Below are 26,912 nucleotides of genomic sequence, written 5' to 3'. Positions count from 1 at the left end.
GGAGAAGGGGAGGGCAGCTCTCCGTCCCAGCTGCTGTCTGCTACTTCCCCGGCTGTGCCTCTCCATGAGCCCCCGCGTGCACTCTGTGTGCCCCCTGCCTCCGGAGGGCGCCCCTTGGCACCAGCATCGGAGAAGCGTCACTTTGTATCCTGAGCTCGGCTGGAGGCAGCTCGTCTTGTTTGCATAGCGCTTAAAGACGGAGGTGAGCACGGGTCCAAGGGCCACCTGCTGCTCGTCCACCTGAGGTCTGTCATCCTCCGTTTGAACTCTAACTTTGATTCCACGAGGGGCGCCTGCCGCTCCGCCCCGCCTGAGCCCCGAGGAACCTGTTGGAATACTTGCCTCTGACAGCCCGGCGCTGCTCGCACTTTCCTGCTCTCTACGGCAGGAGTGTGCTTTGAGGGAACTCTCGGAAGAGCGCCTCATGCTGACCGTCACCATGCCGGGGAAATCCAAGTACAACCTGGTGGACGATGGGCACGACCTGCGGATTCCACTGCACAACGAGGACGCCTTCCAGCACGGCATCTGCTTCGAAGCCAAGGTAAGGAGGCGCAGCGCCTGACAGCCAGGGTCTCCCTGCACGGGAGGGAGTCTCTGTGGACCAGCGGGACTCCCTGCACCGCGAGAGACTGTCTCTCTCTGCACGGAGGTGAGTCTCTGCCCAAGCTGGACGTCTTCCTGAACAGAGAGAGGGATCGGAGTCCACGGGAGTTCTTTCAGCCAAGGAGGGTTTCCCGTGAACCACCCACAGGCTCCTATTCCCCCTCTTGTATTGCCACTCTCCTTGAACTTCTGGGAATCTCCGCGGAACACGTAGAGTCTCCCTGAACTTCCAGGAGTCTCCCTGACCTCCGAAATATTGCGGAAAGTGTGTCCGATCGCCCCCTAAATGCGTGAGTGCGACCGATGTGCATTACAATGTATCCCCGAAGTGAGTGACTGTTATAGAAGTGATAGGTTACATGTTCGTATCAATCCCATAGGAGGCTATTATTGAACCATGTTGCAAGACAGTTCTCATGGGTACCCTGTGCTAGCCTTGCTATTATTATGGACGGGCCAACTTTAAAGGCTATTAAAAACACGCACACCATTCTGAACTGATTGATTTCAAGGTGCTCGCACATATGATGAGTAAAGTGGAGGCGCGGTAAAATAAGGTAATTGCACAGGACCACACAGTGTGTTCGTGCATGGAAGCCGGGATTGATCCATAGGGTTCCTCCTGCTTCTGCAGTTCAGCCACTAGATGGGTATCTTTGTCGCCCGTTTTACATCAAATGGTAATTGTTTCTCTCTGTGGAGTTAGACCGGTGCACTGTGTTAAATAATACATGTGCAGCATGTTAAATCAAACAGAGTAGTAGATTTTCATTAAAAATGGTTATTGAGTTAAGATGTTGGGTGATAAAAACCTCAGATCGACTAACCTTGGCTCTAGCTTTCAAGAGGACCTCAAGCACAGTCAGAGCCAGCTTCAATTCCCACTCGTCTTCAGTGGCTCGCCCACCTTTAACTGGCATATTATATTTGACACCATCACATTTGCCTAAAAAGAAGCGCATGCTGCTGCAGCTCCCCTCAACCACAAAAACAAACAACGACAACAAAAACCGAGTAAGGGATAAGGATCCAAAGACTGAAAAGGAGACTCGTATCGGGAAAGTCGAATACGTTCTTGTGGAGCGCTTGCGACGCTGCAGACATGTTGGCGCTATCAGAGACATTCTCAACACTCACTTCAGTACCAACTGCACGGCCTCCGAGAACTGAACGTGCAGCCATGCGTTACGCGGCTCTGTCCTCAATAAAGAACTAAATCACGGCATTTCCGTGGGGAGGTGCTCTCTTCCTGTTTATTTTGACAGCAATGCTTTAAGCGATTGTCTTAATAGCCTTTTATGTTTTTTTTATAATGGCTATAAAGTTTATATGATGGCTTGGAGGTGGGATTTACGCACCTACTATAGAGTTGTGCTAACAAACTAAATGTCATAGGTTTGTAGCAGTGCTTAATTTGAGCCGGTGGTTTCCTGGTTCGGCACTTGTCAGCACCGGTATTTATGAGAAATTGCCACACGGTGGCGCTTTAAAAAAAATCAGAGATAAGCACAACAACTGTTGTTTATTAATTCAATATACATGAAGAATGACTAATTCCTGCTGCCAAAGCCATTCTTTTAACGTTGGAGCCCTCAAATTGTCACACTTGTAGGAGTGTGACTTATTAGTCAGGCTGTTAATGACAACGGCAGTGGGCAGGGCAAGCGGAAGTGGCCTGATGATTAGAGCCCTTGCACTTTGTATTTTACAAATTAAGCACTGGTTTGAAGCCTCCTGCACAGACTGCTGTCATCCTTCTGATGTGGATAAATAATTATTTCGTCATAGTAAAATCTGTTTATACAGTGATCTAAAAAGTGAACATTTCCCAGTTCTATTTTATTACGAACCAAATTATCATTTGGTTATAGGGTGTTTAAATCGATACGTATTAACAGAAGGATTTTCTTATTGTTCGAAGTCTTTGAATAGTTCTTACTGATCGTAGGGGAAATGTTTGTGTAATATATTACGCTCCAACTCAATGGCACGAGCAAAAGAACAGAGGAAAGAAAACACCCCTTTCAGTGTGCAATTCAAAATAAATACTCCATGTGACACCCTGAGGCTATGGGGCGCCTGGTACAGCCCATCAGATTAATGTCTCATTACCTCTACGCCCCTCCTCCTCGTCCCAGTCAGTTATTATATTGTGAGATGAATCCTTCTTCACAAAGTAATGATGAGGGGGAGTAAGATTAAGAATATGGAAGATTACCAGAAAATAATCCGGCCTTTACCTCTACACTACTCATCCACACCCCAACTGCTTTAAGTGAGATGAAAAGTCGGGAGGGTCCCCAAAAGTGGAATGGTCACAGTAGCGTTACTAGAAATCCATTCCAAAAGGTGAGGCCTATGTAATTAAGGGTGTGGCTGAAAACATGTAAACTAAATTCCTGTGCTTTGCGCAGTGTGTCACCTAAACAGTATTTGGGTACCTCTCTGGATTTTGTTATTGTATCCAGGGGCGTATATCTGTACAGCAAATGTATGCATAAAACACGCCAGACCTATTGGCTTTGCCAGTATCAAACAAATGAGTAAAATCAATGATTATGTTGTGAATGATTAGTAGTTAAAATATTTAAATTCTAGAAATATGAGACTGAGAATTAAACAGTATTAAAATCTGTGGAAGGGGTAGAGGTCTTCGGAATGCCTCTCACTCCCGAAGTGCCCCTCACACCACTTTCCTCTGCAGTGTCTCACTGTGACAAATACTTAAATCATTTATCTTTCAATATCTGTAGATCTCATTAATTATCTCTTTCCCTTCAGCGCGTCTTTTCAATCTATCCTTCTGTATGTATTTCCCCTTATCTGCCCCATTTCCCTATTGCCCCACACACAACAGATATAACATACAGAAATATTCCCTCACGGCCTACACAATTTTGAGATTAACAATTTTTATACTTTGGCGATTATTATTTGACACAGGGTGACATTAACTTTTTTTCATATATAGTTTTTATTATTTTTTATGTATGAAATATCTTTAATCTTTTTCTCCTTTTTACTTTCAAGTTATCACAATCATTTGATAAAACATATAGTACTTCGTTAGAACAATAAAAAACATAACCATACCATGCAGAGAAAAAAACAAAAACCTGATCAAATCTTACAAAAAGCCCTGAAACAAACTATCTCACACACACTGCATTCACTCCTTATTCTGCGTCTGAGGGATCGCAAGTTGTAACGCGAAGTTATTACGCAAGGTCGACGCGTTTCGGTGGTGTTGGACCACCTTCCTCAGGTCCTTTTTAGCAGAACAATCAAATATTCACAAACGAATTATAACCACTGCATGGATGGATATCTGTAATGATAAATAACATACATTTATATCATTAATCTAGTTTGTCTATCTCACGATTTAATCGTACAACACACAACAGACCCACTCACCTGTAAGCGCTGCATTTTTTCCCCCCTGTGTTGTTGTCCTTCTTTTGACCGCAGTGAACGGCCTCGGAACAGTTTCCCACAATTACACCTGGCAGACATGTAACCATCTCTCCATGTGCTCTGCTGAGAGGCCAAGGATTGGATGTGTATGAAGTCAGACCACCTTTATGACCCACTGAGAGCCACTTTGAGACACACAAACAGCATGCAGCCTCCACTCTGTAGGTTTTGATTCTACTCCTCCTTGAACAGCTGCCCCCAACATGAACTCGCCCAGATGCCTGAGGCGGCTCAGTTCTCAGTACACAAAACACATGTTGAGTGAAAAAAAAACATCTGGAAAAACCAAATATATTTGCAAAACAAGGTGATGTAAAATCATTGGCAAAGCCAGTAGGTTACCCCATTGGGACCTATTGGTTTTCAGTATCCCTGATGCTGTGCTGCATGGCTAAAGAAAAAAAAAAGCATTTGACATGGCCAGCATGTGCGTCCCTACAACATGATGTAACCTTATATGTTGTTGTTGTCACGGATCTGAGTTTGAACAGTAACTAAAAGGAACAAAATGAATTTAAAAAAAGGGGGATGGGGAGGCACAGAGGGTGTGGAATCAATTCTGGGGTGGGGCTAAAGCAACATAGAGGGCACTAGGGGGGTGGTAGTAATGGGTTGGGAGGATCGGAAACAACACTGAGGAAGCGGGTGGGGGTGGAAGCATCACTGAGGATGTGGGTCGAGGTAAGCAGCTCAGTGGGCGTGGGAGAAAAGCAAATGAACGAGGGTGTAAAGTGAAGCTTGCGGGGTTTAGAGGACCACTGAGCACAGTGTGATGGGAGAAGCACAGAAGGGAGGCAGCTGAAAAACACATGTACTCTTTTGGAGTGCTTAAACAAAGAGAAAAAGGTAGTGCTTGGAAAGTCAGCAGTGAAAAGACATAAGTAATGCATCCATGCTTCAGTGGAGGGACAAAGAAAAGATGTGTAAGGAAATACCACACAAACTGACAAATAAGCAAGCAAATAAGTGACAATAAAGCCAATCATTGGTAAACAATGGGTGAGCTCTTAGCCCATTGTAAGTTAACAATATGTCTCACACCAGACGGTGCATGTACTGTCCAGTAGGCAAGACCTAAAAACAGTCCTTAAAACTTGTCCCTACAAGGCCCTGTGTTCTTCTTAACTGTGAAAGTAATGATTTATTTCTTGACAATGTTTGCTAGAACCCACGAGGTAATCCAAGCTGGTGATGCAATCCCTGTTAAATTTCCGATTGTACTTGTTTATATCTTGATTGCTAATTTTAGGATACTATTGGATGCATACAGGACTAATTGTTCATTATTTAATCATTGGAAGGTCGTTATGATCTGGTAGCTGGTCCAGAGCCGCGCTGATCTGTTCTACATGCTGGGACTATACATATGGACTAGTGGAACATTCATAATTGCAACGTAATATTTTTCGATTATACAGTCTAGGTTTGGAATGTTGCAAGGTGTAAGCAGCTGATAGATGTAACACCGCCGATTACATTATGCTTTACTGGAAATGTAGCATCCTCTGTCTGAACTTTCAAAATTAATAAAAACAGATTGAAGAAAAAAAATTCAAATTTTACTTCAGATTATGTGTGACCCCGTTTCCCAGGTGTATTTCCTTTTTATGGATGATTTTTGGTAATTTTGTTCCTCATGCCACTTCTAGGCCTTGTAAAGCGAATCCTGCAAACAGAGTTGATTCTGGGTGAGTTCGCAGAGTGGGTGTGTAGAGCTCTAGACTTGAGGCTGAAAGGAGAGCCAGTGTCTGACTGTGCCTGCTCTGGTTACATTCTCACCTTATGCTTGGCCTCGCTCCAAAGCAGCAGTTACATATGTTTCAATGGTATTTACAATTATGTGGGAAAGTCCATGACTGAGGTACACAACTGTGGAAATATGGCCAGTGCCAAAGGAATAGAAAATGCAATTTGTGTGTGTGGGACAGCGAGGATGGTGGAGAGGAAGTACTTGCAATAGTCAAGAGTGATACAGGGAAAGGTCTGCAGTGTGAAAATTGTGTGGGGGTACACATCCGGAAGAGATGTGTGGCGGAAAAGGATGTAGATGGAGGAGAGGAAGATTGCCGGGGAAAGGGATATGAAGTGAAGAATGGGAGTTGTTATGTCGTTAGCTGATACTGAATGAAAAAAATGTGTGCTAAGAAGCATTGGTAAAGCCAGTAGGTCTGGCTCATTTTAGGTATATGTATTCTCTTTTTTGTGTGAACTATTTGAATGCACTAACAGAAAACCGATGCAAGTTGTGCCCAGATAGCGGTCAAGTGGTGTGCTGTGTCTAACACAAGACTAGTTTGTTTTAGACCACACCCATAATTACATGGACCATGCTTGCTGTAAAGGATTCTTAGTTAATGCTTTTTTTCAGCCACGCCCAATTAGAGACACCACCACCTTTTTCATTTGCTTAAAGTACTGGGTAATTCCCTGAGGGGGACTCTAAGTAATATAGACAAGATGCCATGATCTCCCCTTCTGTATTTCTCAGACCTAGAACACTATCTCAGTTCCATTCCCCCAGACTCCATTCTTTCTCCACTTCCTCTATCAGTTAAAAAAACATATTTTCAAGCAGCACTGTTGAAGCTCCTGCTTGCTGGACCATAGCTGGGAAGCTTCACCCCGACACCTGTAGTGCTCCTTGTGCCTCCCCTACACAATTTGTACACCCCACCTTAGCACCTCCTCCCACTCCATTCCAACCTGCCAGCCCTGTTACTCCAGACTCTTCCGCACTGCGAACTCCCACCCTCCGCGGCACTCCATTGCTGCATAGCTAGGTTTCATCTGTGCAAGTCAATTTCACATACGAGTGCATCATATCTCCATAGATCGTGTGTTTAAATGAAATGCTCTTCAGCACATTCAAGTATGTAGGGCCACTGTGGCTGTTGAGTGTGAGTACAGGCAGTACAAATTCCAGAGTTCTGACGTCAGTTTTCACAGTCAGACCAGTGGTGTATCGCAAAATGCCCCCCATCCCCGAATGGACGAGGCAGACTTTGTTTCCCATATCTCACAGATAGTCATTGGCCTTGGACTGACACGGGGCCCAGAAGGGGGGTTCCCCTCTGCAAGTGTCTGCGTTGCGCCCCTGAATCTGATGTCGCCTTCAGGGCACAACAAACAGTACAGAAAATATTGTCATGCTTTGCCCAAAAAGATAGCGGGACAGACCCTGGATAATCACGTCCAGTTGGGTAAAGTGCCCCAGGTGGTCCTCAGTGGTCTATGGTCACTGTGAGGGGGCCTTTGAGCTGGCATCAGGGCTAAACCTGAGGAGCCCTTCTCACTGTGCCTCGATTCCCCATACAGCTTCTCAAGGGCCATTGAATGGGAAGGCCTGAGCAGGCTTGGGGCTATATATTGGAATACAGTCTTTGTGCGAAAATGACTCTGACCCTTTAAAATAGACCATGGTTGGGTCCAGACAATTCTTTTTATGTGGCACTTACTACCACAGTTTTGACAATTCAAAGCGTCATAACTGACAGGTGTTACGTTATGCAATTGCGAAAACACCACTGGATGCCTGAAAACCGTGGGGTCTGGATAGAGAGCTGTTTCATCTGCATGCATGGATTTAGATCAGAGATGCTACTTTTATCGAAGATGTGACTAAGAGCTCAATACCATTTCAGTGGCGCTAGGATCGAGGAGAGTACTCGATTCCAGCATCTCGGAGACCTTTCCCATGTTGTTAGTCCAACTCCACAGTCGAGTGATAGTGTGAAGGGAGGTTTCCCCAGTCCCTCAAAACCAATCATCTGTTCGAAATCACAAGAAACTGGTGCAAGTATGAAATATTCACTTATTACCAATATTCAATAAACATTTTAGAGTCCGAGGTGAACCATCATGCTTAAAAAAACAACTTAAATAATTAGTTTTTATCTTCTTGTTTCTATTATGAGATTTTTGGTTTTGGAAAATCAAAAATTTCCTTTATCAGAGGCTTGTGTTATTTGAACGACTTTAACGTAGTTCACTCCTCCCGAGCTGGATCTATAAAGCTACCCAGTGCATAGCTCCTAAACTGTAAAGGAATCTTCTATGGTACTTATCCTGAGTGTCCAATCCAAAGTCCATCATGAAGGCACAGCGGGAGAGGCCATACAGGAAATCCCACCCCCTTTCATCCCTTTAAATCCATCAGCTTGAGCACTTCGTTATGATTCTGGAGACCTTCAATTCACAATCGCAGGGGTAAAGCTGCCCAGGTGCATACTTTTGAATGTATCCACTTTTGGTTTACAGGAACTGTTGTGAAGTTCCAGTTTTAGTAATAATTAGATCACTGTATACTTTGTGTGTGAAACCCGTCCTGATGAAAGTGCCATATTTTCACTGAGTGCCGAAAAATGTCAATTAGTAAGACGGGCAGGGCCTGAGACACAGGTGTGCTTGTTTTAACCTGGGGTTGGGGAGGTGGGTATAACGTTTATCTATACCTTCCAATATCCTACCCCTACAAAATTATATCCTTCACGATTTCTTTCTGCATAATTTAGTATCCATATTCACAAAACCTTCCAACCCCACTGCACCCCACTGCCAACAGGAGTCGACATAATAGTTGGTAGTAGCTCAGGAGGCCTCAAAGTGCGTGAAGGAGTACTCGAGGGTTAAGCATGTCACACTAGGTCAGTAAGGGTGCCTCATTTTATGGGATTTACCTCCTCCACCTACTTTTGAGGCCGTGGCTTAAACCCTTAATGGGTATACTGAATTTGTTGATCTATTTTGATTTGAATCCCTAGTTGTCCATAGAATATATGCATTTACGCTAAGTACCTAATGATGTGAGTGTCGGAGTAATCTCCGAGAAATCAGACACACCACAGTTACCTATAGTAGAGACATTAGTAACTCCCTGTGGGCACGGGGGAGGGGTTTGTCTGGGATTACAGGTGGGCACTCAGAGCCCCTTTGGAATCGAGTAGTGGGAGGGGAACTAAGTAATTCCAATTCCTCAGTGTATTTCTTATTTTGTACCCTTTATTTCACTTTGAGAAAGCAGCCGAAGTCCCCATGGGACTGACACATGGTCCACAGACATTGTATTTCTGTTGGAGCTGACCCCATCAGGAATGCCATGGCAGTCTTATATGAGCCAGACGTGATCTGCTCAAAATATGAAGGACCTCTATGTTTCTTGCCTGAAACCCGCCCATAATGGGCACCTCTGAGTATGTAGGAAGTGCTCATGGATGAATGAGAGATAGTAGTGCCTAGAGTCACTCCTGGATGAACAAATGATACTGCCCCTCTGCTCTTCATTAAATTACTTTTCTGTTATGGACCCATCTGCACTCCAGCTTCTGGATCATTAGTTTCTCATTGACCTGGGTATTTTATCTCTATAATTTAGCTGTGCATTGATTTTTTTTTCTGTATCGCTCTTACAAATTTATAGTTTTGTCACCCTGGGCAGTGTGAGATTCACATGCATCAAGCTCTAGAGTGTACTTTTCATACACGTTCGATCCTGCATTTGGGCACCTCTAGACATTTGTACTTCCAGCTCCATGAAAGTACCACATTCATGGCACTCAAAAACAAGCACTGACAAAACCAACAAGTCTGGGTTTGGCCTCCAGACTTTTGGCATTGGTCTTTCATGTTTTGTTCTGTTATGGTTTTTTGCATAAAGTAGTGTTGAGGAAGCTGCGAGGTCCTCATCAATCTAAAAAAAAAAAAACATTAGCTAAAGGCAAAACTATGTTTTGACTTTAAAAAAAAAAAAAAGCTCACATTACTGACGGGAACTGCTTCTTTTGTGGATGTGCCCCGTATGAAAAGAATGCTGGAATGGGTGGAAGAAATATGTGAATGACATAACAACAGGTCAATGGATAAAGTTTGGCTGAAAACCCCTACCAACAACTACATTATACATATCATTTTATTAAAATCAAAACGTCTGGGCTAAAACCAGGCCTACAAAAGGCTTAACTACAGGTTCAGGTGCCCACCCATGAAGTAAGGTGCAATAGAACTAAGTGCTACTTCCTGTTCCCTGGTGCTTGAGTTGTCGTAGAATTAAATGCTCCCCTCCCTTGCAGCTTTAGGGTGTTGCATGATGAATTGCCCACCCTATCAGGATATGTTCCAGAAGTAAGTGCCCACTTCTGCAATGCAGTGTGCAGAGCACTGATCCTGCCCGTGCTCTAGAGGTGTGCTACATTGAGGTCCCCACCCATACCTTGGTTTGCATGAGTATGGGATGCCCTCCAAGGCCTTGCTGATTTAAAAAACATTAATGGAGCCTTCTTGAAAAGGGTTTCAAGGATCTGCAAATGTTAACTAGGAATGTTCTAATGACGAGCCTCTTTCAGTCTTAAAAGGATTTTGTGTGAGTTGTTAATCCAACCAGGGCTAAATGAAAACACTATTTTATTGTAATATATATTTATTACGAATGTGTATACTCTGCGTCGTTTTGTGGGGGCTTGTTTTTTGAGGGACAAATAGTACTCCAAAGGAGTCACACTATGTCGACTTCTAAATAAGTGTTGAAAAGAAGCCAGTGCTCTGACAACTTGAATCTTCTCCCTATGTCCACACGCTCTCACCCTCTCGCTCCACCAGGAGTCTCAGCATGCACATTTTACTCCAGCAGGAAGCTGGCAACTGCCTTCTTCTCCTTCACCCGCTACTGCTGCCAACCTCTAAATAACTGGAACATTTGCCCAGGGCTTGGTTGAGTCACATTCCAGCATCCTTGAGCAATACCCTGGCCGCAGGTTACTCGAACACTGGCATTGCCTCATAGCCGTCAGCTACAATTCCTAAGTTGTGACAAAAGCATAAACTTTGCAACCTGCACACTTTTCAAACCCCTGCCCACCACCCACTTCTCCCGAACAGTTGGCTGTCAGCCAGTCGTGGGGTGATTTCCAAATATTGAGGTCCTATAATATCATGATCAGACTATCAAGTACCTAAATATCGGCAGGTAGGCATATATTTTCCATAACCAATTAAAAATCTACATACCCGGATGACATATATATCTTCAAGGTACGTACACCTGGAGTTAAGAGTAGTAAATCTATACCTCCCTCTGTGCACTAACTTTCTGAATATTACTGTTCTCGATATTCTGATCACAGTATTGTGTGACCTTGATATTCCATACTACAATTCCGCACATATGGTACTCGTTACACTTCCCACCCTTGCCTTCAGGGCACCATATTACATCTCACTCCCCATCTCTCCCAGAGCCTTTTGTAGCTACATCCTACCACCAAAAGCACCTTGATGCTTTCTGTCCCCAAGGGACCCTGCACCCCATCTGAAAGGACAAGTGGTGTTCTATATGGTGTGGTTGTGAGACCTCACCGTGTAATACACTGATAGTGCCTTCTTGTTTGTAAAACCTGTAGCTTAACCCTGGGTAGCTGTGGCTTCAAGCAGCAAGGCTTCAGCAAAGGAACAAGTGTAAAGGATTTAGAAGTACCAAAATAATGACCTAGGAATGTAACACAACAGGAAAGAAATCCGACACCAATGTATCATAATAGATCTTATTTTTATGTACTTGTAGACACCAAAATGAACACAATCCATCAGGAGGGCACCGGAGATATGCATTTTTATGTAAATCATAAATCACTGCTTTGTACACAAAATTCCAACAAGCATTGATACGTGGAAAGTTTGGAAACTGTAAAACTTTTAGAAAGTAGTTTTTGGTTATTCTGGCCCACTTTGTATGACCAACTCTGGTAGGTAGGAGGTCAGGGAGCAGTTAAGAGGGGTAAGGGAGTTACCTTGTCATCAAAGCAGTCTCAAGTCCCATTCCACACTCTGGGGGCAAACCGCCATAAATTTCAATGGGGTGGTCCTGATGTAAGGAATACAGGATGTAAGATGCTGACAATGCTGTGTAGTCAATTGGGCGTGGGGGCTTCCTGGGGATAGTCTGTGGGCTACGTTGAGCGACTCTTGCCACAGCGTTCGATGTCCCTCAAAATACTCTTTGTTCCAGCAAAAGTCCAGCTGACCCTTGACTATTGGTCTCCAGTCACAGCCAAACCAGTGGTTTCCTTTGGTGTAGGCTAGTGTCCATCTCAGGCGGCCGAACTGCACTCTGACACCTGTCTCAGATCCAGCAGGTTCTGGTGCAGCTTTTGCGTGTCTGGGTTTTGTCTACCGGTGGTCAGTGGTGATCAAGTGAACGTACCAGCTGACTTGCCAAGATGTGCTTCATCAACTTTTGTGGCCTTTGTGCTGTAACAGGAAGTCAACCAACTGAGCCTTGGAGTTCACTTTTTCTGTCTGGGGCTCGGAAGTGACATTTCCATGAGGCAAAAAACACAACTGGGTCTTGACTCTTTACTCAGCTAGGCTGAGCCAATTAAACTAACACATCAATACAAAAGCCAATGCTGAGGAGTAATTTAAACCATTTTACCTGGGAGTGTTGAATTTAAACAATCACAACCTGCTGATATTAGCATGAAAAACGAATTTATTTTTATATTTATAACAATTTTTGTTTCAAGTTTAGACAAAAAGTCTTAGTGCAAGGAGAAACAGTTAAATTCTATATCTACAATATATACAACAGTGTCAAAGAAAGAAAAGCATTTTCATACTTCCAACATACATGGCCGTCCAGTCATACAAAGACACATTCACACAAGCAGTTATAACAACCAATAAACAAAAACACAGGTAAATCCACGTTTGGGTCATAGGTTAATATGGAAAACAATTATTCTCAAATGTGCAATTTTTAAAGTCTTTTTAGAAAAATCAACATGTGTTATTCTGATATTAGTGGAAAGACTTTGTTATTGTCACAAAGCATGTAGACCCAAAGCCGGGGATGAGGTGGTCGACGCGTTTCAAACCCCACTCGTTACTGGGGTTCTCCTCAGGACCAATAGATTCTTAACCTGCAAACCACAGCGTATTGTATACTCAATAATCCAAACCGGCGGCTGATTTGATTGCACAGCAGATGGCTTCCCTCCTGGTATCCACAAGTCGTTTCCAAAATTATTCCCAAACGACTTGTGGATACCAGGAGGGAAGCCATCTGCTTCACAGTAACGGCAACTACCTCACGGGAAAAGGAGAAGGATGGACCCGACGGCAAGTCGTTAGCCGATCGCAGTCCAGGTCACAGTCACCACGCGTCCTAGCTGTGCAATCAAATCAGCCGCCGGTTTGGATTATTGAGTATACAATACGCTGTGGTTTGCAGGTTAAGAATCTATTGGTCCTGAGGAGAACCCCAGTAACGAGTGGGGTTTGAAACGCGTCGACCACCTCATCCCCGGCTTTGGGTCTACATGCTTTGTGACAATAACAAAGTCTTTCCACTAATATCAGAATAACACATGTTGATTTTTCTAAAAAGACTTTAAAAATTGCACATTTGAGAATAATTGTTTTCCATATTAACCTATGACCCAAACGTGGATTTACCTGTGTTTTTGTTTATTGGTTGTTATAACTGCTTGTGTGAATGTGTCTTTGTATGACTGGACGGCCATGTATGTTGGAAGTATGAAAATGCTTTTCTTTCTTTGACACTGTTGTATATATTGTAGATATAGAATTTAACTGTTTCTCCTTGCACTAAGACTTTTTGTCTAAACTTGAAACAAAAATTGTTATAAATATAAAAATAAATTCGTTTTTCATGCTAATATCAGCAGGTTGTGATTGTTTAAATTCAACACTCCCAGGTAAAATGGTTTAAATTACTCCTCAGCATTGGCTTTTGTATTGATGTGTTATTTCCATGAGGCAGGCACCACAGGCTCAGTCCTCTCTTTGCTAGACCATGTTTTAGAATGTGCAGTCAGCGCTTGGTGCATGCTCTTTTGCTAGGTCCAGGGAACAGCAGGGCAGTCTTTCTTCGGTCCTCTCTCTAGTTCAGACATGATCTGATGTTTTGGGGCCAAGGATGCTATATTAATGATGAGAAAGTACCCACAGGGGATGTGGCAGTTACTAGCCAAGGAGCAACCAGGTTCCTTCCCACCTGATGACAACTTCCTACAATATGTGGCATTTAGCTATCCCAATGTGCACTATTCTGCCCATTCACAAGATGGCTGAACCCTGCTCCCGGTGTATGGAGCTTGGTAGCCCACCCTAGAGATGGGGCTACATGCCCACAGAAAACTGGTTTGGCTACTGGTTTCCCTTTCTGACCCTGATGCCACCCTGTCTAACTAAAGGTAAGAGCAGCCTCTCTTGTATGTGTTCACCATTTGCCCTTCAAAGGCAGCTTCCCCTTTGAAGCTCACTTTTTGGGCTCACACCCTGTGTGGCTTCCTGTCAGGGAGAGGTAACACCTCTTTCAGCGGCCGGCCTCTATTGTTCCCACTCATGGGAGTCGTTCACACTTCTCCCTAGGAGGGCAGAAGGCTGTCTAATGGCCATCATCTGTGAATGGCCGCTGGAAAGCTTGACAACAGAGTGACATCGATTATTTTAATACCTTGAAGGACCTACTTTGGTAGTGTCTTTGAAAAGTTAGCAGAGCTGAGTTGTCATGGTGTAACCCTGCACTCACCAGTAGGGCTACTAGCCATTCCACTGTAAAAACAACAATTTTGGGTTTTACTGCTTGGACATGTAAAAATACATGTCCTGCTTTCTATTACACAGCACCTTGCCGTAGGACTAGATGGGCTTACTTTAAGTGTGACATATCTATATTAAAAAGGGAGGTTTGGGCTTTACCATCAGTTTAAATGGCAAAGTTGAGTTAGTAGTAAGTCTGCAGCGGCAAGCTGGGAGAAATGCTTTCACATTGTCACATACAAGGTGGTACATACAGTAAGGGCTGCAGCCCTGGTGGGACATTTAAACTTACAGGGCCTTGGTATCCCTGGTACCATATAGGCAAGTTAACGTAGCCAATTGGGTATAAGCCAATTAAAAATACACTTTTAAGGGAGCATTGGCACTGAAGTCTGCTAAGCAGGCCTCAGTGTACTCTGAGTCCAAAAAACAGCCTTAGCAGTCCAAAACTTTGAGGGAGATCATGCAAAAAGAGACATTTCCTTACAGCATCCAAGTTCAGTTAAAAAATGTTTTTTTAACTACTGGCACCCTTTGGCAGGAACGCAATCCTCCTCTCTTCCCTCATTCTTCTGCCCTCAAATCCCAACTGTCCGATCTCGAAGCTGTGCGGCAGGCCCACCCTGAGAAGTCCCCTGAATCCTGCCTGGTTGTTAACACCAGCCCTCGGCAAGCAGTACGAAATGTTCCTATTTAAGCTGCAGTACAACATGTAATACGCTAAATTTGTACTGTCGCGTTCTTCACTAATCTTCACCGATCTAAGTGACCATTACTCTGTCTATGCTTTAATGTGCCTCCTTGACCGTGTGAAAGGTGCTTCTATTCAAAGCACGTTATTCATAAATTCTCATAACAGCAACAGTACCAATCACCACTGTTACTCTACTGTGTCATAAAAAGGGTGCAGGTCAAATGTAAAAAGCAACAGGCTGTTTTTGTATTGTTGGCAGCACTCTTTCTAAAAAAAAAGTGCTGGAGGGTTATTTTGGAGTATTCCAGTTGGACCCTTACACCTGGCAGCACCCCCTCAACAGTCGATGTCCCACAAGAGTAGGTTGGTTGTGGGTACTAGTCAGTGGAAGACCACCCCAGTGTCATGACAATGTGCTTGCACGGTGGCTGAGAGCAGGGGGGCAGAAGGCAGCACCTCACCCCACTGGAGCTGGGTTTTTGAGATGCCTCGTGAAGTATTAGTTCATCCTCGTTGAAAGAGAAGCTAAGCACAGATACACCTGAAAAGAGATGTTGTGAACCGCTCTGTCTCTTGACATCTTCTGCTTCTTACTCACTGCATTCAACAAGTTTCATGCTGTCCCCTTTGATGAAACAAACGCATGCTGTAATATAAGCAGACCAGTTTTACCAATTATTAAATTAGAATATGCTGTAGTATATTAAGTCTGATGTGCTCATAAGAGTTTTATCTAAACTATAGTTCACGAGTAGTCATTCCTACAACTTCAGAATTCCTAGGCCTTAGCTGGAGGTGCTGATGGAATTGCAGCTTTGATTGATGGCAGCATTTGTTGTTTCGGCGGCATTAGTGTAGGTGTTTGAGTAGATGTTAGTAGGATGCAGAGCGGATTGCTGGTTAATCTAGTGTACTGCACAGTAGTACTTCCTGTCTCTAGCCAAGAGACACACTTCTAAACTGAATCTATGTAAAGGCAGTAGAAGGGATAGCTTGGTGATATTGCCCCGGTTACTTACCGGTAATCTTCATTACTCCGAGTATTGCCTTCCTGGTGTGGAGTCGAAGCTCGCTTCGTTAATCATGTGGTGAGGAAGCCTTACGAAGAGGTTATTTGCTGTTTCATTTTTCTTACTTTGAAGCACACACGTCATGACGAGTGCAATGTCTACCTCCATGTTAGGTGGATAAGTGCAGGGCTTGACTGAGGAACCAAAAGAAGCCCAGGGAAGCACACTAAAAACCATCCTCGCTCGATGATTATCTTTCCAAACATCCAGTCAATCTCTTCCCTTCTCTTTACTCTCATCTCACTCTCTCCACTTCTCTCGCTTCAAGCCTCGGTGCCTGCTGCAGTTAACCCACAGGAGCTTGTGAAAGTGCCAGATAGACCAGTAGCGGCCCTGCTCTTCAAAGCCTTCACATGGTCCAGCCCACCGGGAGAATGCCCGGTGGAATTAAAGGCCAGTCCGGCCCTGGACAAATGTAAATAACGTGAAGTTCAGTGAGTGGCAAAAACCTGCTTCTCCCCTGAAGTGCTTCAGAGCATGATGGTTCCCACTTGCCCTCCCCCCCCATAGTGTGAAACTCCCCTCAAGGGTGTAGCAAAGGAGTCGTTCCTGCTTGGGTAGGAGTAGGACCTTTCTGTTGGCTTTTTCGGCACAGGTGCACTGCCTCGTGAACCCGTACCAAGAGAGCGCCCGTATTCACGAGTCTCCAAAGGTGCTGGAACCTAACCCGTTCCTTTTCAAGCGCTCAGTTACAACATCAGTCCTGGTACTTCATGACTAAGATCAGCGCCGCCCTTTGCACTGGGAGCGCCCTGGGCAGAATCAGTTTGGCGCCCTCACTGCTGATCGTGGGTGAAATGAGGCCCGAGGGAGCCCGTTTGTGTTCCCAGGTCCGTCCGTGGCTGGTTATCTCTGCAGTGACTGACCTCTGAACATAAACGTCTCTGCCTCTCCCCACCGCACCCGATTCACCCACAGCGCAGATGCTTCAAGCTGGTGCCAAGTTGTCGGTGAGGGGTGGGTGGGAGGTAACTTCATGTGCAGCAAGGGTTGAGAAGGAGATGGGGGGTGTGGGGAGGGTTCTAAGGGAGAGTTAAACTGTGTCTCCTGCACGCAAGAGCCTCATGCCGGCAGCTCCATGCTCTGGTTGGCACCCTGGGTGTGGGCCTTGCTCGCCCATCCCTGACTAAGATACATTCAGAACCTTATCCAACCCTGGAAGTCCGAGCTGTGTATCACGCTCATTCTTCCCTACACTAGGCTACCTTTCATAAACCATGGTAAGCTGAAATGTCAGATCAAAAAGTGATCTAATTACTTGCAATAACATAGATTCCCTCCCCCCACGACAGACCCTTGTTAGAGTTGCTACATTTATTGTTGTTCACAAAGTAGAGACATGTTTACACAATCTTTTTTTAACGAACTAATAAAAAATACTGCGCCTCTGTCAAAAGTATCTACCATGCAATATTTTGCTATGTATGCCTTTTAAGTTCACCACTTAAAATGCCAATTTCATCTTTTTACTCGTTTCCATATCGCTCTTCTTTGAGAGTGTAGCATAACTATGCTAATGCAGGCTGTTCAGCGAAGGGTCTGCTCCCAGATTTCCTATTTCCAGCTTCCATATTGTCGTAGCCCAAGATGTTGTTTTGCTCTGGTACTTTATATTAAAGACCGCATGTAGGTCACACACACACAGTCGCCAAAATATTACCAAACACTTCCCTCAACGAATTGGCTTTGCAAATACTAGTTTCAATAGTGCTTCAGTTTCAGGCCACTCCACAGTGGATGGCAAGTCTTGTTTATTGTTGACAGACATTTTAGGGCATTATAGACAGAAGTAATACAGCCTCTTTATTGTATAATATGTGTGCATAATTTTATGCACCAAGATCGTATCACACTTTGACAATTCATTTCCTGTCGGTATCACTCTCTTCATACTTGCCAAGTGGTGCCATGTGCTGTTTTACAGCTGGGTGGGACCTTTAGTTTTTGCAACTGTATGAAAGGTGCCCAGAGACACTCAGAAAATCAGCGAATTACCAAAGATGTACATTCAGTCAGCCGTTAATGAGGAGCATTGGCAGGAATACCTTTGGCACAAGGTACACGCAGACTTCCTTGCTCTTCACAAGAAAACATGTCTCTGCAGCTACACACATGCCCATGGGTTGTTGACCTTTCAGACAATGATGAAACACAAATTAATGAAAGAAGAAATTGCTTTATGAATATATCCACCCTTAATGTTATCTTTTATATGTCATACTCCCCAGCGTGTTTTCTAGGATAAATTAAAAAAGTGTGACATGGTGTACAGCATGTGTGATGGTTTAATTTCTCTCAGCGTTCCCAAGCAGCCTCCTGACTGCTTGAACGCTGATTGAAATAAAAAAATATAATAGTGGCATGCACATAAAATTGGAAATATCATTTATATGCAGTTTTCACCTATCGTAAGTCACACATGTTTATTTCACTGCCAATGGAATACCTGAGCCTGTATATCTTACACAGTGAAAACATTTTAACACTCGATGCAAGGTTCACAGGTCAGCATATTTAAAACCGACTTTTCACTGACACAGATTAAATAAAATGCGTGTGGTTGTGTTTAAAACTTTTTTTTTTTAGTTCATGGTTTTGGCTAGGGAACACTTCTATACCTTTCTTAACAGTAGTCTTGTTGTGTTCTAATTCTAAGCGTTGTAAAGTATGGACTCAAGGGCAGGGCAGTTTAAAGGTGTCACAGTTTAAACATTCAACACGTTACATGTTGGCAGCTTTGCTTTCCTACCCACGCCTCTGTCGAGTACATTTGCCCTCATAAATGCCATTTGTGATGACGTGGCATTGTGTGACGTCATAACTAGAGCCAGCGCCATTGCGACAGACTACCGGGGACCCTAGCTACCGTTTCCCTAGTTTTTACAACCACAGCAATCTCCTAACCAAGCATTTTCATTAAAACAAACGTACCCTTCCCAGAAGTGTAATCCCACAGCCGAAGTGATGCATTCTCGCCGTGCTTGCAGCCCTGGCAGCTAACATATGTCGTGGCTCCCCTCTCCTGACGTGAACAAATAAGGCCCCGGTGACCCGACTACATCTCCATTCACAATGTAATCTCTGCCTCGGCCGCGCTTCCGCTTTCTGCAGCATCATCAACAACCCAGCCGGCTCGTGGCGGGTTTGATGCGTACATTAGACCCTGGGCGCGCGGCGGCGGCGGGGCGGGGGTGGAACTAACTGTATTAGTTCGAGATTGTGAAAGCTTTTATTGCATTGAGGGGCGGGGGAGGACAGCAGCAAAAGCGGGCACAATATAAAAGCGATAAAAGGAAAGGCACCGCTTGAGCGCTCTAAATCCAGGGCTTAACATTTCATTCGTATATCCTTAGAAACGGGGAAAAGTCAAATGCTTTAAAAAAAAAAAAGTATGGTGAGTGCTTGTAAAGCGCACCTAGAGCTAAAGGTTTCTTGCTCAACCATAGTGAGTGATGCCTGTAGATAGCAAAGGGCTTTTAAAAGACCTGGGCCTGTATTATGTTTTAAGTGAGCTGTTCATGTTTGCGCCATGGCGCACCTTTTTTGGGAGTCTCATGTGATTTCTGCTTTCCATAATTACCTTAGTCACCATTTTCTAGAAAGTCTTCTAGTTTCAACGTGATTCATTATGCGATACGAGCGTTTACTTAACGCAGAATGCACATGTAGCTCCCCAAAGAGTAAAAGACAAAACATTAACCTTGCTTGTAAAATGGGGGAGAGAGGCACCCATCCTGTGGCGGATTGCACATCTAGGAAACCTGGTCTCATTCCTGGCTTCTCTGCTTGACCACAATTTGTGATCCTGGGAAGTTATCTTACTTAGTCCATGGTGACTCTCGTTCCTTCATAATCTCATTTGAGAGCACCGTGAAATACATCAGCTCATGGTGTGCACTGTATAGAAACCTATTGTGGAAATGTTGTAAAATACTTAAATATTGCTTAATCTATCATCTACTGGGCACACATGACAACTAACCAGTCTCTTGGCTCACTGATGGTGAACCACTGGTTCCTTATGGTGGGTGAATACTTCTTACTTACTATTACTTATGAAAATTTCACTCAATGCAGTAATGTGTTGTACTGCTGAAAAGTGAAACGCGCCCGCAAGTGAAATACTTTTTTGACTCTTGAAGGCTTTGTTATGGTTTTACATATTTGTGGCACGATTTAAACGCCAGACATGCTGAAGACTCAGCTCATATTATGGCACTTACAGCTAATGGCTTGATTCTGGCTCGATTCTCCCTGTCGGTCTGATGGCTAGCTCATCTTTAGTTTAAAGGGACACTGGTGCCATCCCGAAACTTCAGATGGAGAGCAGTGCAAGCAGGCTGGCATAGACCTAAGAACACAAATACAAGCCTAGAAATTGAAAGGGGATGTAAAACCTAGACTATTCAACATTTGCATTGTTTCAATTTAGTGGAATAGAATATTATACTGCGTTGAGGACCATTTGTTAAAATGTAATATTTCTAAGTATGAACTTAGAAAAATTGATGACCCCCGCCAAAACAATATCCTGACAGCATTGAAATTAATGAACAAAAAGAAAGCATTCTTTGTAATTAGCAGTAAATAAATAAGCAATCGTCTTATTTTATTGCTTGTTTGGGTGTTTTCTAAAGCACTGTGCATTACGTCTTGGATACTTCAGAGCACAGATGCTTGAAAAAACATTGTTACTTTAGGCGAGGGACAAATGAATATATATATATATATATATATATATATATATATATATATATATATATATATATATATAATATATTCGCTCCAAAGTTACCCACAGGCGAGGGAGCACTCAGGCTGCAGCAATCCCCAGTAGACCACACACACGGCAGGAGCAGCCTGACGCGTTTCGGATTACATCCTTAATCATAGGCATAATTCCACCAAGTGCACAGTATTTTTGACCACACCTTTTATTCAAAATAATTTGCTGCCTTCTGATAGCCCTTTAACTTGGAAGCGAGCCATTGAACTGTGGATTATGCTAAATTCTACATGGGATTTACAGCACCAGTGAATGCAAGTATGCACATGTTGCGGGGCCCATCAGAGGGCTATGCATTAAGAATCCTAAGGACACGTTAATCATTCAGGGTAAGATTACTGCACTACAGGTCCTACAATGCGGTGGGTGACTGGAAGTTAAAGGGCCTATCAAAAGGCAGCAAATTATTTTGAATAAAAGGTGTGGTCAAAAACGCTGTGCACTTGCTGGAACTATGCCTATTATTCGGGATGTAATCCAAAACGCGTCAGGCTGCTCCTGCCGTGTGTGTGGTCTAATGGGGATTGCTGCAGTCTGAGTGCTCCCTCTCCTGTGGTCAATTTTGGATATATATATATATATATATATATATATATATATATATATATATATATATATATATATATATATATATATTTTTTTTTTTGTAGAGTACACAGTGGCGGCTGGCCTCTACAGGAAGGGGGGCAGCAAAAAAAAAAAAATACAAACGTACCTGAATGCAGTGTCCTCTGCTCCGGTCCTTTTCTCACCACCGGAACTGGAAGCAGCAACGCCCTTGACCAATCAGGGAGCATGAGAGCAGAACTATGATTGGAGAGAGCATCCTCACTCTGCTCTCCACAGGACTCTGGAGGCTTTGCCTTTCTCTAACCCAGCTGTCTAAACTGTGCATGTGTGGCTGACCGTCGAAAGACAGCCGGCCAAAAACACATGTGTACTTTAAACAGTGCTTCGCCAGTTCACCCTCCTCCATGCTGAGTGACTGTTGCTCAGCAGCGGCCCACCCCACCCAAATCTCTATTCAGGATGAGGAAGGAAGATAAAATGTTAATAAAGTACCATTTTATTTTTCAGGGATTTTGGGGGATTTTGAGTGGGGCGACGCTTCTCCATTCCAACAGAGGAAATGCCCCTGAGAGTACACACTGAATTACATTTAGGTCTAAAGAAATTTAGAAGTTAAGCGAAATGAAACCGTGAGAATAAAGTTAACATCCTTCCAAGCAATACAGAATGGCGTTCCCATATCATTTGTTGTTTCTTTAGTTTGACACCACCCCACTATTCCACCACTGGATCCCAGAGGGGTCCATCTCCCAATTCACACTACCCTCCTTCATACACAAACCTCTCCAAACCCCATCGCTAAGAGCAGGTAGTAGCTCACCAGACCAATATGGATGTTGTACCATCTGAAGCCATGTTGTTTCACCATTCGAGGGCTTCTCCAGTAGACTCTTCCACCAGACTCTTCCACCATGAAGCAGTCCGCTTCAAGGAACTATGCTTTCAGAGAGTTTCTTGAGCACTATCAGTTCTCACAATGAATTATTTGGTGCCAAGAAGCGGGTTGTTGTCAGTAAAATCACTATTAATTGTTATACAGGTTCTACCAACCTCTGTGAAAACACGTAGACCTGGTCAGATTGCTAGATGTTGATATAGTGAAGATTTTTAGAGAGGTTTTAAATGTACATATTTTGTTTGCCCTGTTATTAGGTTACTTTTTCTAACATAGCAATACAGTTGAACATGATGTGTGATGTTGAAACAAATAAAACCATCAAATCCACTGTGGAAGATTATGTCTAATACATTAAGTTTGAATGATTAATTTATTTTCTCTAGCAAGCATTTACATTCCCTTTTTTATTAAGTATTTTGTTTTGTTGTGATGTCTTTTTGGAATCCATGTCTTTTGTTATTATTTTTGCTTTGGAGCATCTGCCCATGTGTTTCACTCTTCATGGAAATCTGTTTGTCCAAGGGCTATGCCGTGCTCCCACCCATACTTATTAATATGTATATAGTATTGGTTCTGCCTCATCTGGGAAGTTATACTACCAAGGGCCTGTATATGTTTTTGTATGCTTTTTAGACTCCATATCTTGAGTGACTCCTCAAAGCCATTATTCTTGATTATTCCCAACATGGACGTCAATTCAGCAAAATTCTAGGAGTAGTGGAAGAGGGTAAGAGACAAAATACATCCTTTGACTTAGTGGCATTACAGGAAGTAACATCATATGACCTTTGACCCAGAGTCTTCCCATGAAGTGATGGCACATTTTATCACAATAATTGCCATCCTTTAAATTCCAAAATATTTGCATGTTAATTATAACAGACAACACAGCCAAATGTCTATTTTAGATTTCACCTATATTAGAGTCCTGGCATTATATGCCCAGAAAACATTACTCACTTATCTGTGTAAAACATTCATGTGTTTGTTTGAAGAGGATATACTGCCATAAAACACAGAGCAGCACTGAGAATCTAAATTATCTATATATCACAAACTGTCATGATTTCGTAGTTCACCTAGTGTATACCACAAGAGAAATATATTGATAAATCATAGGGCGAGGAAAAAAAGAGTTTAAAGAGCACAATAATACTTATGTCTACATGTATTAATTAACATAGACCATAAATTAAACATGAAGTATGTTCTTGGCTTAAATGATTCCTTATTGTTAATATATTTTGATTTATGGTCATTTGCAAGGCATTGTCACTCTTGAAAAGCACATAGGTGAAGTTTTATCAAACACACAGTTTTGCATATATTCGCAATACATGGCAACAACTTCCTGTACTTAAAGTTCAGTTTTTTTTTAAATCAGAAGACCGTGTATTGCAATGCTGAGATAACTTTCCACACCTGAAGTGTAATCTCTGAGCTCCAGTGGAAGATGCAGAAAGTAACCAGTGCTCATCAGGACTCTGTTCTTGCAGGGGCGCGGGGGTGATCTTTCAAAGTAATGGGGCATAATACTTGCCATGAGCTGTAGCGAGTGAGCCTGACATCTTTAGGGTGAGGTCTGGGTAGGTTCTCCCCCGAGAACATTTTGGAAACAATGGGGTCAGTAGTGCATTTAAAGCACATTTTTCACATACATATGCTTAGGAAGCCAAAGGCTCTAAAAGGACACTCATTATGTGCTTCCATGGTGTGCCAAGTCAATTAAATCTTACACTCACCACGGGTTGACCAGGTTTTTAGTTTTTTAAAGGGCGATGGGCGCCCCCAAATGTTTAAAGAAAATTACCTCCATTGTGCCAGACCCAGCATTTTGTCATGGATACCCTCTCGCATACAATATTTTAAATTGTATTTGCATAGCACTTACTTCCTCAGGCAAGGCACTGAAGCACTTAGCAGCGAGTAGCACACTACTCCAGAACCCAAGCTTGGAGGTAAATATATTGTGTTTAGTAATATATGCTAGAGGTAACAAGGGTCTTATCAAATTTTACGGGCTTGGTACCAAATTGTGGTGCTCAAACTCCGGGACGCTAAATAGTCATCAAGTAAAGAGAGATACAGAAGAGAGGCAGGTGAATGAACTGCAGACAATGGTCTACAGATATATTTATGATGGTTCCTTAGTGTGAAGGCGGACTTTGCCTGGTGTTTATTACCGAATTACTATTGAATGACACTGTTTCTGGAACGGTTTTGAAAGCTTTTTAAGGAATTCCAAACATAGTGGTCTGATACGATCAGAACTTTACAAAGCTGGAATTGAGAACTACCAAGGCCCTGAAGAAGTCATTGGGTATAACTTCCCCTGACGAAACACGTGTTGGCGTTTGGCTGTTTCAAATTGTATCAAGATTGTATTGCTGTATCCACAAGTCTTCACGAACACCTATGGATTGGGAATAAAAATAAGGATTTTCTCACAACTTGGATGTGCTGATTTGGACAATTATTTGTGAAATCAATATTATCTGTAGTACTCGCAGATACGTGTACTTTGTGCTCAGGGAATCTTCTTTAATCTCCTTATTGTGACGGCATTACGTGGTAATTGCTGTTTTTGACAGCGTTAGGTGGTAGCTGTCTTTGATTCCTTTGATGCCACCTTGATTATAATATTTCGCTTTCCTACTATTTGCCACTTGGACTATGCGCTGTTAAAACCTTACCATCTGTTGCTTTATTTTATTGTTTGTTTGGGTGTTTTCTAAAGCACTGTGCATTAGTTCTTGGATACTTCAGAGCACAGATGCTTGAAAAAACATTGTTACTTTAGGCGAGGGACAAATGAATATATATATATATATATATATATATATATATATATATATATATATATATATATATATATAATATATTCGCTCCAAAGTTACCCACAGGCGAGGGAGCACTCAGGCTGCAGCAATCCCCAGTAGACCACACACACGGCAGGAGCAGCCTGACGCGTTTCGGATTACATCCTTAATCATAGGCATAGTTCCACCAAGTGCACAGCATTTTTCACCACACCTTTTATTCAAAATAATTTGCTGCCTTCTGATAGACCTTTAACTTGGAAGCGAGCCATTGAACTGTGGATTATGCTAAATTCTACATGGGATTTACAGCACCAGTGAATGCAAGTATGCACATGTTGCGGGGCCCATCAGAGGGCTATGCACTAAGAATCCTAAGGACACGTTAATCATTCAGGGTAAGATTACTGCACTACAGGTCCTACAATGCGGTGGGTGACTGGAAGTTAAAGGGCCTATTACTTTCACACATTGGAACGGCCTAGCTAACCAGAATAGTATGCTTGGCAATCATGTATTTGATTGCATTTTTAAACGGTTTAACATAACGGTATTGTTTAAATAAGTCTAGACATATTGTGCAGCAGGTGCAGTGGTGCTGGGGCCATAAGGTCTACAAAACCCACTGAACACGGATTATTGCTATATTTTACTACTAAACAAGCAGTAACAAGTGCAGTTGCCGTGCGGTCACTAGGGTCATGATTTGAATGGTGAAGCAGTTGCAGTAGCACAGGGGCCAAAAAGCTCTTGGAAACTCGCTGAACACAGATTATTGCTATATTTTAGTACTAAACCAGCAGTCAAGTGCAATTATCTTGCAGGCACTAGGGTCCAGGTTTGAATGTTGCAGCAGGTGCAGTGGTGCAGGAGTATAAAGGTCTAGGAAACCAATTGAACAATGTTTATTGCTTTATTTTACTATGAAACAAGCAGTCAAGCACTAGGCCCATAATTTTAATGGTGCTGCAGATGCAGTGGCACAGGGGCCGAAATCTCTAAGAAACCCACTGAATATAGATTATAGCTATGTTTTATTACTACCCCAAACTCAGAACCAGCTCTGGCCCCTATCTCCTTACGACCATCTGCTCTGCCAGTGTTTCTGTTGCCGCACTGCCAGCGCCGCCTCCTCCACCACTGGCACACTTTCTGACCCTTCCTCTCTCTCCTCACGGGCATCCTCCCTTGTAGGCTTCCTTTTCTCCTCACCTAGGACACTGGCACACAACAAAGGTGTAAGGATCATTTTTTTCACAGACATGCAGCTTTTATAAAAAGCACTTAAATGTTCTATAAAGTATTTCAGCGCTTTATAAGAGCATCAGCTATAGTGCACAAAGACATTTTTTGTGGCACTGGGGAAATTACATGATATGGCCAGGATCACATGATGTTGAACCGATGCCGAGACGCTAACCTGTTTCCCCAAGTCGGC

The 26,912-nt window shown here is 43.2% G+C and overlaps 1 protein-coding gene across 4 annotated transcripts in view; it reads left to right on the top strand.

Moving 5' to 3' along the window:
• The first annotated feature begins 278 nt into the window (after positions 1 to 278).
• The window catches only part of NOS1AP (nitric oxide synthase 1 adaptor protein), a 1,240,081-nt gene continuing 1,213,447 nt past the window's right edge, over positions 279 to 26,912 (top strand). For all 4 annotated transcript variants that reach the window (XM_078643785.1, XM_078643775.1, XM_078643807.1 and 1 more), the window contains exon 1: positions 279 to 544. In XM_078643785.1, the coding sequence (XP_078499911.1) occupies positions 425 to 544 (120 nt within the window). In that variant the 5' untranslated portion in view covers positions 279 to 424. The remainder of the gene's footprint in view (positions 545 to 26,912) is intronic.

This window comes from Lissotriton helveticus, chromosome 1_1, assembly GCF_964261635.1.
Source record: "Lissotriton helveticus chromosome 1_1, aLisHel1.1, whole genome shotgun sequence".
Classification (NCBI taxonomy): Eukaryota; Metazoa; Chordata; class Amphibia; order Caudata; family Salamandridae; genus Lissotriton; species Lissotriton helveticus.
This window is presented reverse-complemented; position numbering and strand designations above follow the sequence as displayed.